Genomic DNA, 19,692 nt, shown 5'->3' on the forward strand with positions numbered 1-19,692 from the left:
TCTGCAGTACTGGTGCCTCGCCAAGGATTCCTATAAATTATTTACATTTATCTGTACTTATTTTTAGGGTTGAATGATTCTTGATATGTATGCCAGGCTATCCTGCCACTCATTATGTAGCCCAGGCTGGACTGGAACTCACCGTTCTCCTGAAAGCTGGTGTGACCCCGGTGCACACTCTCCAGCCTGCTCCCCTCATTCTCTATGTTCATGAACTTCATTAGCTACAGCTTCCTGCCTACAGAGGCTGGAAAACTAGCATATTCTCAGACTGCCATCCAGCTAGGTTATGCCTTACTCAGATTTCTCCAATCATGTGCTCTTCTAAAATGTGTGAACTGGAGAAAGTGACACATAAGTTGGCAGATCAATCATTTTCCTTCCTCCTCCTGGATATACTTTGGTGATAGTCGGTCCCTCACTGTGGCTCTTCCTGGCTGAAGGGCCTTATTTTTAAAAACAAAAAAACAAAACAAAACACTTTTTAGTATTTATTTATTTTCCTTTTTAAAAAATTGATTTTATTGAGTTATACATTTTTCTCTGTTCCCCTCCATTTCTCTCCCCTCCCCTTTAACCCTCTCCCATGGTCCCCACACTCCCAATTTACTCAGGAGATCTTCTCCTTTTCTATTTCCCATGTAGATTAGATCCATGTATGTCTCTCTTAGGGTCTTCATTGTTGTTTAGGTTCTCTGGGATTGTGTATTGTAAGCTGGTTTTGGCTGAGGGGCCTTTTAGGTCCTACTGGGGGAAACTAGTTCCTAATTAAGCAGCTGGCATTCCTACCTTAGGGAAAAAAAGGGATTCCCTGGAGGCTTGTGTCTGTAGCTGGGCTCTTGAAGCCATTGTACCTGAATGGTCAATGTAGAAGCTACTTCTTCAACTTCTTTGACTTCTTTAAGCCACTTGACACCTTACAATAGACTGCTTTCTGCAAGAGTTGACTACCTAGGCATGGCCCCATGTGTGTGAAAACCCTTGGCAGTCTTTTGGGGAGCTGAAGCAAGAGGATCATCAGTTCACAGCTAGCCTGGGCTACAAGCCAGGTTCTGTCTCACGAAAACAAAACAAAATTAACTGTATCATTCTCCCTCCATCCTTCCTTTCCTCCCTTGTCTCATGTACCCTAGGCTAGCCTGGAACTTTGAACTCACATCATGGCTGAGGCTGACCTTATATATACTTCTGATTTTCCTGCCTCTACCTCCAAAGTACCTCTCTTTTTTCTTCTAGCTTCTCTTCCATTCTGCTCCAGGTCCGGGAGCTGAGCCTCCATCTATCTGTGTGTTCCCATCCTAGTTGGGCTCAAGTGAAACAAGAAGAGAGAACAGGAGAAAGGAGAGAGCAGTCCTGCCCCACTGGGCTAGGGGCTGTCAGGAGCACACACTTCAGGATCTGTGCTCTCAGAACTGACAGACCAGCCCATGTCACTTCTGAGAGCCCAGTGGCTCTGGCAGGGGCTGCCCCTGGGCTGTTTCCCTCTGCTGCTGTCCACCAGCCTTGCTCCACATCTGCACATTGTTCCTTAAGTGCATCAGCATGCCTACTGATTGTGGCAATGGCTCAGGGACCTACTGCAGATACTCAGCAGCTCTGACCTATATCGGTTGCTGCAACAGATAATCGCTATGGACTTAATGGTTTAACCACTCAACAAAATAAAAACAAAAAACAAGCTTTCTAACAAGAGATGAATGGATTAGCACAGGGTTCTAAGGCCTCCTTGTACAAGATGTTACATGACCTTGAAAAAGAAGAATAGACATTTCTACACTGTGGATAAACTTTGGGGACTTTATAGGTGGCAAGGAAGTTAGAGAGGACAAACACTATAAGATCAATCCTGTCACCCTTGGAGCTGGAGCACAACTGAACCTGCACCCACATCCTGGGTCACAGCCCTGGGTGCTTCTGTTATTCAGAGCAGCACATTCACATCGCTGGGGCATGTGACACCCAGAGGCCATGCTCACACTCCACACACCTGTCAGAATGTGGCCCAGCAGACAGAGTGTCAGCAGCCACTGTGCCTCCTGTCCTCAGGAGCCCTCGCAGCCACTCCCTCCTGCCTCCTGCCTCCTGCCAGGCATTTCCAATCTCTTTCTGCTTCTCAGTTACAACAGTTATTAAAGCTGCCCCAGTGACGTTTCTCCACATGCAGAAGAGGAAGCTGGGAATTAGCGCATCACAGGGAAAATATTTTGATCTCTGCACACCATGAAGACAAACTCCCTTTGAATTCTGTGCCCTCAATGGCACTGGGGAGGATGAGAAGGCTTTGGGAGTCTGTGGTTTGGGTCTGCTTGTGAGAACGGAGAGTTGATTCTCTCCTTCCACAACCTGGGTCCTTGAGACTGGAGTTATCATGTTGGATGCAACACTTTTACTCTTCAGAACTAGCTATGGATCCTGACTTCAAATTAAAAGAGAAAGCCGGGCGGTGGTGGGGCACGCCTTTAATCCCAGCACTCAGGAGGCAGAGGCAGGCGGATCTCTGTGAGTTCGAGACCAGCCTGGTCTACAAGAGCTAGCTCCAGGACAGGCTCTAAAGTTGCAGAAAAACCCTGTCTCAAAAAACCAAAAAAAAAAAAAAAATCAAATTAAAGGAGAGATCCACCTGCCTCTGTCTCCTGAGTGCTGGGATTAAAGGGGTGAGCCAGCACACCAATATATTTTTTACATGTAGCAGTAGCAGGAGAGAGAGAGAGACAGAGAGAGAGAGAGAGAGACAGAGACAGACACAGAGAGAGACACAGAGAGAGACAGAGAGACAGAGAGAGACAGAGAGAGGCACTAGGGTCAACAGCAAGTGTGACGGTGATGGACCACTTTCAGGAATCAGTTCTCTCCTTCCACCACGTGGATTTGGGGATTAAATTTACGTTAGGTCATCAGGCTTCGTGGCAAGTGCCTTTACCCACAGAGCCATCTGGCCAGCCTGGAAAGGCTGGCTCCTGAAGGAGACATTTTAGAATCAAAATTGCAAGGATCAGGGAGATGGCTCAGTGGGTAAAGTGTTTGCCACTCAAGTGTGAGGGCTGGGGCTTGGATCCCTGGAATGCATATAAACACCTGGTGGGATCTGGTGACCTGCCTGTGACCCTGGCACTCAAAGGTGGAGACAGGGGGTCCCCAGGGTAAGCTGTCTATCTGACACAGTGAGCTCTGGCTCAGTGAAGGACCTCACTTCAATAAACAAACTGGATAGTGATAGGGGAAGACACGTGATGGTCACTGACATCCTCCACGTGCGCGTGCGCACACACACACGTGCATGCACACCTGCATACATGTGCATGTGCGCAAGCATGAGCACACACACATGTGCATGCACACCTGCATACATGTACATGTGCGCAAGCATGAGCACACACACACGTGCATAAAAACAGGAGAAAACACACCATCACGTGTGAATGACACTCAGGCCTACATCACATGGGACACAAGAGAGGAGGAGTTGGGAGACAGGAGGAGTCCAGGATGCTCCTATTGGAAGACACGTTCAGATGTAACCATTGGTCCATGAGGGCAGTGTTTTCAGTCTACTCTGTAGACAATAGATAAACATGGGGGGGCTACGGGGGTCTCACGTAGTCCAGGCTGGTGACAAGCTCAAAGAATGGACAAGGATGACTTGAACTGACCCTCCTGCCTCCACCTCCTGGGTGCAGGATTTCAGGCATGGATTATCACCAGTGGACTATGCACATCCTGGTTTACTCTGGTCTCTCTGGTTCAGAGAGGCTGCCTGTGTTAAAGGCCAAGTGGTAGACAGCACACGCTGCAGACATCCATGGTAAGGCTCGTGAGATGCAAGGCTGAGGGCGTGACTCAGAGGGTCAGTCCCTGCCTAGCATGCATGAAGCTGTGAGGTCAAGTCCCAGCACTGCCTAAACCCCGATGTGGCTCATGCCGGTCATCCCAGCAGGCAGGGAATGAGGAGCTCAAGGAAAGCCACAGCTATGCAGTAGGTTTGAGGCCAGCCTGGGCTACAGGGGACTGTGTCATCATGAAGCATTGCCTTTGGAATCAAATGCTGAGTCACCTCTCTGAGCAGTGCACTGACTTCACACAGGTTCCAGAAGAGAAGATGACAGAGTGCAGAGAACTTTATCCACCAGGGCGTCTTTGGTGAAGCGAGAGTGGCTATTGTTAGAGCCCAGCACACTGGTGAACTCCTGCAACCCCAGCATTCCAGAGAGGAAAAAGAACAAACAGGAGTCTGAGGCCATCAGCTATACAGCAACCTGGAGGCAAGCCTAGGCTACCAGAAGCCCTGTTTCAAAAGCCAAAGCAAAAGAGAGCACAGAGAAGCCTGCTGCCAACACCTGGAACCACAGAGATGAGATGCTCCCTGAACAACCCAGGAAGAGCCCAATACAAACGACTTGCTATCGACTCAGATGCAGAAAGCAGTAGCCCAGGCTAGACCACAGGGCTCAAGGCAAGCAGGAGTGTCCCTGGAGAGCTGAAGTGGTGGTTCCTTTGCCATGACAGCCAAAGAAAGACTCGACGCCAAGACTCACACGACACATCACAAGGTCTTTTCTCATCGTGTATTTGCAGATTGTTTACAAAAGTAGAAAAATAGACATTTTGTGGGTCTGAGAACCCACACACATAAATAAATACTTTTTAAAAAGTCACAAAGGGCTATAAATTAAGGTGGGGCTTGTTGAGTCCACACAGTGCAGAATTCCAGCAGCTGGCAGGAGGGTCTGAGCTCTGTCACACTGATCTCACATGGCCACATACTTCAGGTCCCGGATGAGCAGGCGGAAGAGGTTGAAAGTGACAGAGGCCTCCAGGCAGCCGGGGGTCTCCTGAAAGGACAGGGCTGGCTCAGGGGCTGCCGGGGCTCAGGGCTCCCTGGCTCTGCAGATCCAGGTCCCCTCTCCAGACTCACCTTCTCCTGGGCCTCCTGGAGCCTGTGCAGCCAGCGGGAGAGGCGGTGACTAGGGGACTTGGGCTCTGCTGTGGGCTGAGGCTGTGTCTGTGGACAGAGGAGGGGACTGTGAGCCTGCTGCTGGGACACAGGGGAAGTCCCCGTGGCTGGAGGCACAATGTGGAGGAGCCGGGGACCCAGGACTCACACAGGCCTGCAGCTGGGACTTGATGTGGCGCAGTGTGTGAAGAGGCTGGTGCAGGATGGGGCCCAGGGCTGAGTCAGTCACGTTCTCCAGGACCTCCAGTGTCAGGGCCAGCTCAGCCTGCAGGGCCTTGGGGCGCTCCTGGACCTGAGCAAGGAGGCACGAGAGAGAACACATGAGGGACCCGGGGAGGGGAGGTCAAGGGGGACTGGTCAAGGGGACAGGACGGTGGACAGGGCAAGGGACAGAGAGAGGCAGAGGGCAGGAGACAGATGACGGGTCTGCTGTGGACAGAGACGGGGAGAGCAGAGGCCCAACAGTGGGCTGCTGAGGGCGGGCCGGGTCTAGCCTCAGCTCACCTGCAGCTGCTGTAGGTCCCAGCCCCTGGGGAAGAGGCGGGAGCTGCACTTGACATCTTTCTCGAGCAGCCACTCTTCCTGGAGAGCAAAGACACAGGTTAGCCCAATAGGAGAGTGAAGGTTAGACCACTGCGTTGGGGCAGGGCGGTCACAACAGGAAAGGGAAGTTCACTGCCAGAAAGATGGAGGCTCCTCCGTGGCAGCAGACACTAGACAGTCTCTGCACTAAGAGTGAGAGATAGCCCAGTTTGGGAAGGATGGAGGTCCCTACTGTGGGAGAGTCTGAGGTTAGCTCACTGAAGAGAGGGAGGAAATTAGCCCACCGGAGGACTGTGGGCTTAGACTACTACAGAAAGAGTGGATTATCTGTCCCCATTCAAGAAGGGTGGTGATTAGGCCCACTGCAGCAGGGGTGGCAGTCAGCCCGCTTCAGGAAGGGCTAAGGTTAGCCCACTATAGGAAGAGTTGAAGTCAGCCCACTGCAGGAAGTATGGAGACCACTTTCGTTCCACTTAGCATAAGGGATGAAGCCCAGAAAGGGAGGACTGGAGGCTATCCACACAGGAGGGCACAGGCAGACTCACTATGGCATCCTTGGCCTTCTTGAAGGCCTGCAGCTCTTGCGGGGCCAGAGACTTGAACCGGGAGAGGTGGCATTTTTTTGCATCTGGTGGGAGCCTGGTGGCCCCAGGCACAGGATGAGCGCGGGTTCCCGTCAGCACCGCGGCCAGCAGCAGCAGGAGGAGCAGGCGGCCCCCAGCTGTTTCAGAGTCACAGGAGGACAGAGTGAGGGCTGGAGGACCAGAGCTGTGCGGACACGCCCCCACGCACCGGTCTGGGGCCTCACCTGGCTTCATGCTGCTCTCTGGGGTCTGTGAGGAGTTGGGGATTCGGGTGTGCACTCGAGGCTGTCTCCGGGTTCCTCGGTCTTGCTCGGTGTTTCCGTGTGGCTCTCAACCTGTTGCTGTGTCCTGACTGAGAGTCTTACGTTTTCTGTGCCTTGCCATCCCAGCTCCATGCTTTTAACCTGGCCTCGTGGGCAGCCCCAGCTGATGTAGTTAAAACGAAAACAAGGCTGGAGATTGACACCAGCCACCAGAGCAGTCCAGACTGGGGAAGCCCGGGGAGCAGGGCGGGGCCAGAGCAGGTGAGACTCCAGCGAAAGAGAAAGTGAGGAGGAAACATCACCTGGGGCAAGGTGAGTCAGGAGAGTCCCACAGGAAGCGCCAAACAGGGGCAGGTTCAGGACCGGGGTCCAGTCCTGGGTGAGTTACTGTGTCACATCCCGCTCTGGGTCGCAGAGATTTTGCAGCTATAGAAAGACCTGCCTTCTGCTCAGTTTCCCACCCAGGGAGTGGAAAGGATTCCCAAGAGTCGTCAGGGGACATAGATTTGCCTGCAGGCCTGCAGGCTCAGAGTCAGGAACCCCATGACCCCACTTCCTGTGAGAGAGAATGCAGGTGGCCAAACTCACCATGAAGTACTCTTTTTTCTCTCTTTAGACCTTCAGAGTGTTAGACTCCCTACCGGGATTTTCAACCAGTGTCTGTGTTGATACTCTCCCGGGATTCTGTCCCTTCCACTTCCAGTTTTCCAATTTCACGTTGCATGTGTTCTCCCCCCCCCCTTCTCTTCCAAAATTTCGTTTTCTTGCCCCAGGCCCACTTTCTAGTTTCAGGCTATGTGGGAGACTCCCGTTTGACGGGAATGTGTGTTCTCTGAGACTGAGGTACCACTCTCTCCCACGACAATATCCTGTCCTTTCATTGCCCTGAACTTTTTGGAGTTTCACTTTTCTCTGTGGCTGAGTGAAGTCCTGCCATGTATGTTTCCCACGTTTCTCCTGATTTGTCTGCTGACAGACAGCTGTGCTGGTCTCCTGTTCTGTTGCTGTGGCTAGGGCAATTGCGACCACAGGGGTGTGAATGTCTCTGCGGTGAGGCTTGGAGCCTTTGGGGTTTTGTCCAGGTGTGGAGCTGCTTGTTCTCTTTTCTATGTTGTTTTGTTTTGTTCTTTATTTATTTATTTATTTTTTTTTTTGAGATAGGGTTTCTCTGTAGCTCTGGAGCATGTCCTGGAACTAGCTCTTGTAGACCAGGCTGGCCTCGAACTCACAGAGATTCGCCTGCCTCTGCCTCCCAAGTGCTGGGATGAAAGGCGTGTGCCCCCATCTCCACCTTTATCATTGGAATTCTGATGGGCCTTACAGCGCAGATATAGATTACATATGGTAATATGGTCATTCTTCCCAATATTGATTTTGTAAGTTCAGGAGCCTGGAAGAGATGTATTCCTATCGTCTAGAGTTGGCCTCAGTTTCTTCTTTAAGAGTCTCTAAGTTTTCTCTGTAGAGAGGCCTCCCCTCCCTGATTAGATTATTTCCAGGTGTACCTTTGCTTATTTTTTCTGTTAATAAATTTTGTTCCTTAAAATTTGATTCCACACATGGATAGGATGCATTCTGACCACTCTCCCTTTCTACCTATTCCCCTCTATTTATCTCACCGAAACAAGTGTGAATGAAAAGTTTTTCCTAATTTATTCTCAGTAAATTTATTATTGGCATTAAAGAAAACTCTACTGATGGTTTGAGACAGGGCCTTGTGCAGCCAGGCTGGACTTCAAATCAACACGTAGATGACCTCAAACTTCTGATCCTCCTGCCTCTGTCTAAAGGCTGAGATCCAGGTGTGCTCCCCCAGGCCTCATTTATGCCATCCTGGGACCTGAACCCAGGACTTCATGCATGGCAGGCAACGCTCCATCAACTGTTGTTGAGTGCAGCCCCAGCTCCATAACAGCTCCTGGTGCCTGTAAGCTGTCTGTGTCCTGCGATGTCACTGTGAGTGTCTGTCAGCTCTGATGTTTTCTGGGGGACTCCAGAGGGTTTTTTTGTTTTTGTTTTTTGTTCATTTACCCTCTCCTCATCCTTGTATTTTGGGGAAGGGGAGTAACAAGTTCTCTCTATGTAGCCCAGGCTGACCTGGGTTCTTTGTGTAGCTGAGGATGACCTTGAGCTTCTGTCCCTCCTGCCTCTGCCAATATGCCCAGGAAGATCTGCTTTGATATGGGTGTGACCAGGACCTCAATGTAGGTGTGTGTCTAAGGTGATGAGGAAGACCATTTATCATGGAGCTTTTTTTTAAAAAAAAAAAAAGATTTATTTTATTATTTATTTAGTTATTGGTTTTCCAAGACAGGGTTTCTCTACCCTGGAACTAGCTCTGTAGACCAGGCTGGCCTCGAACTCACAGAGATCCCCACGTCTTTGCCTCCCAAGTGCTGGGAGTAAATGCGTGAGCCACCACTGCCTGGCTATTTTAATTCTTTGTGTGGCAGTGTATTCCTACATGCATGTTTGTGCATCTCTTGCAGCCAGAAGATGGCATGAGAGCCCTGAATTGGAAGCTATAGGTGGTTGTGAGCCATTGTGTGGATGCTGGGAATCAAGTCCAGGTCTTTAGTGCCTTTAGCCATGGAGCCGTCTCCTCAGACCTAATTTTTCCACTTCTTAAGATGCTCACATGTGCTAATTTCACAGGAATTCTGCATATTTTAAAAGATATGCACCTGGGTCTGGAGAGATGGTTCAGTGGTTAAGAGCACTGGCTGCTCTTCCTGAGGACCCAGGTTCAATACCCAGCACCCACATGACAGCTCACAACTGTCTGTCTGTAACTCCAGCTCCAGGGACTCTGAAACCTTCATACCAATGCACATAAAATAAAGTTAAATAACTTTTACAAATTTAGAAAAAGATATGCATCTATGTGAACAGTTCATGGCTAACTCTGATAGCACAGGTTAACATGGAATTCATTATGTAACCCAGTCTGGACTCAAACTCATGAACCTCTTGCACCCAGCTTCAAAACACTAGGATTTGATTCTCTCCGTAACCAATCTGTGTGAAGAAGCCAAGCATACAATTACCTTCATTTAGAAACCTTTTATCATAAATTCAGTCATTTGTCTCTGAGTGGAAATGCCATCAGCAAATGCCGATTCTTTTTGTTTTGTTTTTTTGAGACAGGGTTTCCCTGTGTGGTCCCAGCTGTCCTTGCACTTATTCTATAGACCAGGCTGTCCTTGAACTCAGAGATCCTCCTGTCTCTGCCTCCTGAGTGCTGGGATTAAAGGTGTGACCACCACTGCCCAGCTGGATTCTTTTAGTAAACCATTTAATATTCTAATAAACAATGGGCCTGGGCATGGTAGCTGCCAGAAATCTGGGGTCCAGCTACTGCTAGAGGAAGAGGTGTTAGCACCTAGTATCACCTTCATGGACTCCTCCACTGTTCAATGTCCACAGGACACCCAACCCTACCTCCACCACTATGTGGTTCCATTTCTGCCCTCACAAGAGGCCAAGGTCAGGGCCCCCGCAGATCAGACCTCTTCCCCTAGAGACACTCTCAGGTTGGCTAAGACCTGGGATCCACAGATGGTCTGGAGATGATCACACCAAGGAGGAGATAGTCACACGGAGGGGAGGAGCCTGCCCGGACCCTAGCGGCCTCTTCCCGCCCAGCATCTCTCCTCCTCACCTGCGCTGTGTACTCAGTGCCTGCTGCTACAGCAGGGCCTGTCCTCCACTGTCCCCTGGGTGGTGTGCGGAGCACTGCCCGCTTTGGCCAGTGGTATCTGGATGGTCTGTGGCTGCTTTTATGGGCCTAGATGAGAAACCGTTCACAACCGGTTTCCCCAACTACCTTTTCAAATTATCAACTCTGGCTCCAGGCCCTGTGTGGTCTCAATCAGCAAGAACTTTCCTGTGCCAGGGTGGCAGCTGCCCAACCCTCAGATAACAAACCCCAGTTTTCCTCTCCCGAGTCTGTCTTTGCCTCAGCCCATGTTCTTTCTTTTTACCGTAACTGTAATCAGCTCTTCTATAGAAGTCACTGCCCACCAAGTTCTTCCTATCGCATGCATGCCGATCGTATATTCTCATCACCAGAAAGCTTCCAAAAGTGAGGTTCCACCATAGCCAGTCCTGTAGACGGAACACTGAGCCCCTAAAACATAAATAGATTTCCCCTGTATACACAGATTTCTCTAAGTGTCAGGGGCTGGGGTGTGGCTCAGTGGTAGAGCGCCTGGCTAAAGTGAGGGGCTGAGGGCGTGGCTCGGGGTAGAGCAATTGTTTTAACCCGTCTTGAGGGGCTGAAGATGCGGCTCAGGAATATAGGGCTTGCCTGGCAGGAGCAAGGCCCTGAGTTCCATCTTCAGCAAGGGAAACGATGACAATTTTTTTCTAATGCTGCTATGGCCCCCCAAACCTTTATTTCTAACTCTCTCTATTTCATTCTTTTGCTCCTGTATATATAGACCCCCTTTTTGTCTCCTTCTCTATACCTGTCCATCTCTCCCTGTGGATCCATCCACCCTCCTCCTCTCTTTCATATAAACACCCCGATGTATGTTTGTCTCTATTTCAACATCTCTGTTTTACTTCAAACATTAAAGCTCCTACTTCTTTTCCTGATAAAATTAGCAATCTGTGTTCACTGGATAAAGCGTGATAATCACAGAACTCCAGGGTACCATGGCTCCTCGTATTTCACTTCTCCGCACCCGCAGGAGTTTTTCCAGCGCACGGGGAGTCCCAGTGTGCTTCCGTGTTGGTTTTCAGCATTGGCTCCTGAGTATGCCATCTCCAGCAAAGCTTCCAGTCCGTACAGCTGCACTCAGTCTTGGATCCCACCTCGGGGAGGTGCATCTATTTTTGACAATTTGTAACCAGTACTTTCCTCACCCCCCCCACCCCCCGTCTGTGAGCAATGTCTTCCGAATTGGATCCTTACTGTCTACAGTTTGGTAGCCCGGCTTTTACGTTTTTTGCGTTCTCCCACGTCTTTGCGTTCTCCCGCGGTTTAATTATAGCACATGGGTTAGGACCCAGCAGGGAGCAGATGGCCTGATCAATTTAGGATAATTGGGGATGAGTTTGAAAGGGGGTAGCAGTAAAAGAAAATGATAGGGGTGAAGTCAAGACCCTGGTGCCAGCAAGGGGCCGGGAAGGGCACTGGTAGGAGAACAGGGTCGTGTCATTGTTCAACTTGGGGAGGAGGAGTGGGGAGGGGAGGAACAGATCATTTGGGGTTCTGCAAGGAGAACCTTATCTCCTCTGTCCTTGGCCCTATGACTTAACTGCACCCAGTAAAAAACAAAAGTCTTGGGTGGTCCTGAGCATGTTGGAAATATGGAGAGTGTCAGTATTCAGGCATCTGTAGGGCCGGCCTTTGGGGTCCTGAGAGGAGTGTCAGTATTCAGGCATCTGTATGGCCGGCCTTTGGGGTCCTGACGGGATTTATCCTCGCTGCAACCACTAAGAACCTGTCCTGTGCACATTCCCTACGTTCCCTTATAAAAGATGCACCTGTCCACCTCCCATCTTTTTCTCGTTTCCTCTTTCTCTTCCCTTCTCTCTTCCTCTCTCTCTCTTTCCCTCCCACTCTCTCTCCCTCTCTTGTTCTCTTCCACCATTCTTGTCCCCAGGGACCAGTCTCTGCCCCCTCTCTGCCCCCTTCCCTGCCCCTTTTTCGATAAACTTCCCATGTGAGCCTTGTTACATGGCGTGACTTCACTTCGTGGCGTTCTTGAAATTACAACAGAGAGGTCAGGGGAGTGTGTCCTGTCCACACCACTGTCCCTCCTCTCACCCTAGCAGATGTGCCTAGTGTCTGTGGTTAGCATGGGGCTGGCCTGTGTTTGCCTGGAGCCTCACTTCTCAGTGGCGAGGTGAGTCAGTCTCCTAACTACCTTTCTCACTGGGCATGGTGGCGCATGCCTTTAATCCCAGTACTCAGGAGGCACAAGCAGGTGGATCTCTGTGAGTTCAAGGCCAGCCTGATCTACAGAGTTAGTTCCAGGACAGACAGGGCTACGTAATGAAACCCTGTATTGGAAAAACAAAACAAAATAAAAGCAAACAAACATTTAATCCCAGCACTCGGGAGGCAGAGGCAGGCGGATCTCTGTGAGTTTGAGGCCAGCCTGGTCTACAAAAGCTAGTTCCAGGACAGGCTCCAAAGCTACAGAGAAACCCTGTCTCGAAAAAACAAAAAACAAAAAACAAAAAACAAAAAGCAACAAAATTGAGCCACATCACTAGTCCTTGCTCCCATGATGGTTTGGCCAGCCTGGTCTACATAGCAATTCCAGGATAGCCAGGGCTACATAGAGAGACCCTGTTTCAAAACAAAACAACATCTTTCTCAGAGTAAAGAGTTTTTACATTTATTTTTGTTTGGTTTGCTTTTTTGACATGGCACCTCATATAGCCCAGGCTGGTTTCGCTATGTAGCCAAGGATGACCTTGAACTCCTGATTCTCTTGCTCGACCTTCCCAGTGCTACCCCCACCTAGTCTGTGGCATGCTGGGAACCAAGCCCATGGTTTCCTGCATGCCAGCAGGCACTGACAACTGAGTCATGCCGGGCGGTGGTGGCATACGCCTTTAACTCCAGGCAGAGGTAGGCAGATCTCTATGAAATGGAGGCAATCCTGGTCCACAGAGAAGTTCCAGGACCGAGCTTTACAGTAAAACCCTGACTTGAGAAACCAAAACATAAAACACAACAAGCAAACAAAAACTGAGCCACATCTCACTAGTCTCTGCTTCCACTGTGGTTTGGGCTCCTTTGTTCTTTGAGACAGGGTCTCACTACATATCCTTTGATGGCCTGGAACTCTCTTTATAGACCAGAGTGGCCTCAAACTCACAACGAGACACTTGCCTCTGCCTCCGGAGTACTGGGACTAAAGGTGCACACTGCCACATCTGGCTAATTTTTATCCAAAAGTCACGAACAAACTCAAGTTCACTATTATTATATCTTGTGTCATCTTTTTTTTTTCATTTTTTGGCTTATTTTTTTGCAACAGGATTTCTCTGTGGAGGCCTGGCTGTCCTGTAACTCACTCTGTAGACCAGGCTGGTCTCGAACTCACAGAGATCCGCCTGCCTCTGCCTCCCGAGTGCGGGGATTAAAGGCGTGCGCCACCACCGCCCGGCCTTGTGTCATTGTCTCGTTCCACCTTTGTCTTTCGTGTTTAGTTCCCTTATATATTTTGAGTTAATTTTTATGACATTTTTCTGCTTATGGAGTGTGTCAGTATGTGTACTTGGAATGCCACCAAGTACACATGGCAATCAGGAGACAGCTCAAGCCTGGTGACCTGAATTCAATGGCCAGAACTCACACAAAGGTGGAAGGAGAGAAGTGACTCCTTAAAGGAGTCCTCTGTCTTACACACACACAACATGCCTAACACATGACCACAAACATGCACATATAGACACAAACAACAACAATAAATCAAGTTTAGCGTTTTCTTTTTTTAATTCTTCTCTCATATATTACATCCAGACCAGTTTTCCCTCCTTCCTTTCCCCCCAGCCCCTTCCCCCCACCTCCCCTCTGCCCAGATCCACTCCTCTTCTGTTTCCTCTCAGGAAAGAGCAGGCCTCCCAGGGATGTCAGCCAAACGTGGCGTAACAAGTTATAATAAGACTAAGCACAAACCCCCACGTCAAGGCTGGGCGAGGCAACCCAGTAAGAGAAAAAGGGTCCCCAAAGCAGGCAAAAGAGTCAGAGACAGCCCCCATTCCCACTGGTAGGAGTCCCACAAGAACATCAAGCCACACAACCATATCATATTTAATTTTTAAAAAAGAAAGGTGACAAATTCTTAAGGAGAGGGGACAATGGACAGGGGACGGAGGACAGAGGAAACCAAGAGCACTTATTCACTGCCGACAGAAGAAATGGAGGAACAAAGGCAAGGTGAGAAGACAGGAAGGTCTGCTTCGAGAACAGAGAGACACAGAGGATGACCAACAGAAGTGTAACCCAGAGGCCAAGGAGGCTGAGGAACAGGAGACAGGAGGTGGGAGGCAGGCAGACTGCCACTGGGGAGGGAGGCCGCTGCCGGTGTCAGCCTCAGTGGAGGAGGACACAGCATGGCCAGTCTATCCCCAGCTTGCAGGAGAAGGGTCTTGCATCTAGACAAACATTCAGAGTGGATGGCTGGACCCATCCATCCCTGGCACTGGTCCGTTCCTCACTTAGCTCTGGGAGTCCCACTGCTGGCATCCCATATCTCCTGGACCAGCTAGGAGTTCTGTTTGGAAAAGGTTACCCAAGCTGAGGAGGCCTAACAAAGTTGCCACAACCCGTCCAGGGATCAGTGACCAAGGCTGACACTGGACACTACCCAACAGGGGAGGGCAGGCCAGACTGCAGCACCCGGCCCTGAGGACGCACACTGTACACTACCCAACAGGGGAGGGCAGGCCTGACTGCAGCACCAGGCCCTGAGGGCACACACTGCACATCACTCAACAGTGGCGGGCAGGCCCGACTGCAGTACATGGCACTGAGGGCACATTGCAGGGGAAGTGGGATGCTGCACCGATGGAAGACCATGCTGTCTCTCAGTCCCAGAGTGTGACTATTTCTGGAACTGTGAGCCTCCTTTCTTCTTCAGTGTCCCCAGTAGAAGAGGGTTGACTTCCAGGGGCCCTGGCTGTGGTCTCTCTGATGCCCATGATTTCTACAGGAGCGAAGATGGGGCCAAATCCTGCAGTGGGCGGAGGGGGAGGCTGTAGTGATGAGCCTCACCAGGGTGACACCGGTTGCTATGGTTTTCTCTATTACCAGTTGCTGGACCCTAGGGCATTGGGCTTATCTAAGTACCACGAGACAGCTTTTTAGTAAAACTGGAACCTTCCAACCTGAACCTGGGTCTTGGTCCAGGAGGTTGGTGTCCTGGTGGCCTGAAGGTATTTTTCTTATCTCAGGTTCTGAAACTCCAGGCAGGAGATGCTCCCCTGCCCATCATCGGGGTCTCCTATCCAGTCCAAGTGCCTGTCTCCTGGAACACCTTACCTGGTTACCTCGGCTGCAAGTGGGGTGCTGCCCTTGGCCAGCAGAGCTTGGAGTGATTCTCAGCCGCTGCTCTGTTCCAGGCCAGGGGCTCTGCAGCTCCTCCAAAATCAGAGGAACCAAGTCACCTGGTGCTTGTCCTGGAGGAGGAAGCCACGCTGTTGCATTGTGCAGCAGACCATGCTCCTGTTCCTTCTGGCCCCGCAGGGACCCTTGCCACGGAGGGACCGGTGGCAGCGCCGTCCTCAACGTTTTGACTCTCACGTATTCCCACAGCTCTGGTCCTCCCATCCCCGCAGTCTGGAGCTTTTCCCAGGCACCCCTGACACTCTGCCGCTGTTGAGGACAGTTGCCCTGAGTGCCCTGCCCTCAGCCCTGCAGCTCTGCCTCTTGCAATCCTGCCTGCCTGGCACCTCTGTCCTGCTGGAGACCCAATTTCCATTCCAAGGCTGGGTTTGGTTTGGGATGTTCCAGCAAATTAGGAGTCCAGGTTCAGCCTTCAGGTCCCACCTGAGGAAGTCCCCAAGACTCTGGAAGAGATAGCATAAAAATCAGAAAGTTGTGATGGCAGCTAACAGTGTGGATTAGAAAACCGTGAGGAGGGAGGCTATGGAACAGGCAAGGGGGGAGCAGGGATGGAGACCTAATGACACCAGTCAGGTGCAGTGGGGCCAGTGGACCAAGGCTATAGACTGCTGAGCACCCAGGAATTTCCAGGGAAAGCTCTCTTGACCTTTATGCTTTCATCTCCATCCATGACTGCAAGACTCACCTGTTTGCCCCCAAGAGCATCTTCACGCTCCTGATTGAGCTTGTTAAGACCTCAGGCTGGTGGTGCCCTCAGGCTCCTGTGTCTGGCCACCCCTCCCTTCCCTGCACTGCTACAGTCTCCAAAGAAGAGAGCGAAATTCCCAGGGGAAGATGATGACTTTCACTGGAATGAGGGGGCAGAGCTGCTCCAGGATGGGACTGGAAAAGACACCAGATCTGCTGCCAGGGCCACTGCTGACTTCTGAGGTTAGGAGACGTTTCCTGTGGGTCCTCCACATTCTCTGATGGCGCGCGCGCGCGCACACACACACACACACACACACACACACCACCTGTTTTGGCATTCTGTGGATCTGAGATTCCTGGACCCCACCCTTGGAGCTCCACTCCCTAAGGTAAAATGTCACTGAAGCCATGCGTTGATTCTGTTACACACGCTTTGTTTGAGTTGGTGTGTCCTCTGTGGTTTTGCTGTCCTGTCTCTAAGTGTTAATACATTGCAGCTGCTAAACAACTCTTCCTTTGCATTATTTACTTTGGATATGATCATTTGATCATTCTTTCATGCACGCTAAGGATTTTTTCTTTGTTTGTTTGTTTGTTTGTTTTTCAAGACAGGGTTCTCTGTGTAGCCCTGGCTGTCCTGAAACTCTAAACCAAGCTGACTCACAGGGATCTGCCTGTTACAGAGTTACAGGCTGTGCTGTAACTCACTCTGTAGACCAGGCTGGACTCAAACTCACAGATTTGCCTGCCTCTGCTTCCTAAGTGCTGGGATCATAGGAGTGTGCCACCACCACCCAGTTTTATAGATTTATTTATTTTTCGGTTTGTTGTTGTTGTTGTTGTTGTTTTGTTTTGTTTTGTTTTGAGACAGCGTTTCTTTGCATATCTTTGGCTGTCCTGGAATTTACTCTGAAGATCAGGCTGGCATCAAACTCACAGAGAGATCTCCTCCTTTCTCTGTCTTCGGAGTGCTGGGATTAAAAGCGTGAGCCAGCATGCCCAACCCAAGATTTATTTTTTTAACGAGAGGTGCAATCATTTTTTAAAGTTTCAAACTCAAACCCTGCTTTTAAAAAAATATCTTTTAGGGATGGGGAGATGCTCAGGGGTTAAGAGCATTGGCTGCTCTTCCAGAGGTCCTGAGTTTAATTCTCAGCAACCACATGGAAGCTCACAGCCTCCTATAATGAGATTTGGTGTTCTCTTCTGGCCTGCAGGGATACATGCCGTCAGAACACTGTATACATAATAAATAAATAAATCTTTTAAAAATATATCTTTTTATTTTTATTTCTGTGTACAAATGTGTGCATGCATTTAAATGTGTACAGATTCCTGCAGAAGCCAGAAGGGGCATCAGGTCCCCAGAAGCTTGAGTTACAGGAAGTCATGAGTTAATTGATCTGGGCACTGGTATTTGAACCCAGTTCTCTGCAAGAACCATACAATGCTCTTAGCTGCTGAGTCAGCTCTCTAGCCCCTGACTCTGCATTTTAATTAGAGCATGAATCCAGGAAACATCTTCCCTAAGAATCTCAGATTTTTTTTTTCAAGACAGGGTTTTGCTGTAGTTATAGAGCCTGTCCTGGAAACTACCTCTTGTAGAACAGGCTGACCTCGAACTCACAGAGATCCGCCTGCCTCTGCCTCCCGAGTGCTGGGATTAAAATCATACGCCACCACCACTGCCCAGCTAGAATCTCAGTTTCTTCACCTAGAAAAATGTTGTTATAATTCCACAGCAAGAGCCCCAGACAGCACAGGCTGTTGCCACTACTCTTGGTTGCCCATCAGGCTTGATGATGAGGCCACATGCTGAACACATCACATGTCCTGGAAGAGCACATGGAGAAATGGAGTTGGCGTTGCCCAGGAAGGAGTTGACTAGCTTTCCAGGACCCGGAAGGTTCCGTGTAGGCTGTGTTGGGTAATGCTACGAACAGCCTTACATAGCTGTGAACCCCGTGAGCTACAATGATGACCAGAATGGCAAATATACCCATGAGTGAGATAGCAACACGGCTTTTACGGTGGAAGCCAACTCATTTCTGAGTGGATTTAAGGTCGGTCCACAGGAGGAAACTCATGCCTGAAAAAAAAAAAAAAAAAAAACCAAAAACTCATGACTTGGGAGTCTACAGGCCCCAGGGGTGAACCTGATCATTCTGTTCTGCTAAATGGATTTATTGTTAAAGAACCCTTTAAAACAGCAATTCTCAACCTGTGGGTCACGCCTGCCGTGGGACTTGAGCGACCCTCTTACAGTGTGCCACCACTGCCGGGGTTCTAAGTCTCTGAGTTCAAGGCCAGCCTGGTCTTGAGTTCCAGAACATCCAGGGCTACCACAGAAAAACCCTCTCTTGAAAAACAAAAGCAAAAACCCCAAGAGAGAGGGGAGCTAATTGGGAGGGAGTAAGGAGGTGGGGAGTGGATCTGAAGGGAGTCAGGGGGCAGTTGAGGTAAAACATCATTAAAATATTTTGTATAAAATTCTCAAAAAATTAATAAAATATACTTAAAAATAATAATTTCATAGCAAAGGGGTTAGAAACTCTGCAGTAGTGCTTATACAAAGCTTCCAGATGGGTGCTTAATGGTCTTGTGGATACACAGAAATACGCAAAGGAATGCATTTTCCTGTAATCTTTGTTTCTTCTTCCAGCCCCACCCCCAGGCCTTCTGGCAAGCACTGAGCCACACCCTAGGTCTGATCCAGGATATTGAACTATTGAACCCTCCCTGGTAGCTTGAAGGAAAGAAAGAAGGTGGTTGGCAGGGGACAACTGTCAAAACTCGTCACCTCCCTTCTCCAAGAGTCCCCAGTTCTCAGGTTAAGCGCCACACAAAGGCGAGGGGCACACAGGTCTCTCTGTGGCTCAGAGAGAACACAGTGATGCTCTGCTCTTACTGTGACCCTGGGCAGGTCTGGACAGCTCGTGATGACTCTGCAGTTGCTTTTTCTTGAAAAGGTGGGCAGGCCACAGACGATTTGAGGCGACCTTGGTTTTTCAAAACCGTGTTGACGCAAAGCCTCCTTGACGGATGGATATGAAAGTGCTCCTCAAAGGGGGTGCCTGGATCTTACCTTAGAAGCTTCCTCTTTGGGCTTTCTCTCCTTCCGTTCTGACTCGCCATCTGATGGTGTTCCCACAGGCAAGGCCGTGGTGGAACATGACCTCCCGGACCCGTGCTGTGGCCTGCTTTTCTCTCTCTCATCTCTTTCACTGTTGGCTTTTTTGGCTTTGTTTTGTTGGTTGGTTTTGGTTTTTGTTTTGTGAGACAAAATTTCTCTGTCCTAGAACTCACTCCATAAACCCAGCTGGCCTTGAACTCAGAGACCCACCTGTCTCAGCCTCCCAGGTGTTGGAAGTAAGGGTGAGAATCCCCTCACCCTGCCTGTTTTATTTTCTTTGCCACTCGACATAAGATACCCTGCAGACTCTTGCCCCGTACAGCTGGTGAAAAGCCTGGAGGAAGTGGTTTATGTTGTCATGGGCTTTGGTTGTCCCCATTCTAATGCTTTATCCTGACGCCCCAGACAGTGTCTACCACAAGTAGGGGCCGAATGGA

General features: G+C 49.9%; 1 protein-coding gene across 1 annotated transcript in view; it reads right to left on the minus strand.

The window, feature by feature from the left end:
- LOC119821869 (interferon lambda-2-like) overlaps window positions 1-6,312 on the minus strand; it is a 32,788-nt gene extending 26,476 nt beyond the window's left edge. Inside the window, exons 1-4 of the mRNA XM_042055605.1 lie at window positions 6,040-6,312; window positions 5,456-5,533; window positions 5,100-5,243; window positions 4,913-4,999 (exon numbers count right to left, since the gene is read on the minus strand). Of these exons, the coding sequence (XP_041911539.1) occupies window positions 4,913-4,999; window positions 5,100-5,243; window positions 5,456-5,533; window positions 6,040-6,312 (582 nt within the window). The remainder of the gene's footprint in view (window positions 1-4,912; window positions 5,000-5,099; window positions 5,244-5,455; window positions 5,534-6,039) is intronic.
- Window positions 6,313-19,692: the final 13,380 nt, after the last annotated feature.

Source organism: Arvicola amphibius, chromosome 8 (assembly GCF_903992535.2).
Source record: "Arvicola amphibius chromosome 8, mArvAmp1.2, whole genome shotgun sequence".
NCBI lineage: Eukaryota > Metazoa > Chordata > Mammalia > Rodentia > Cricetidae > Arvicola > Arvicola amphibius.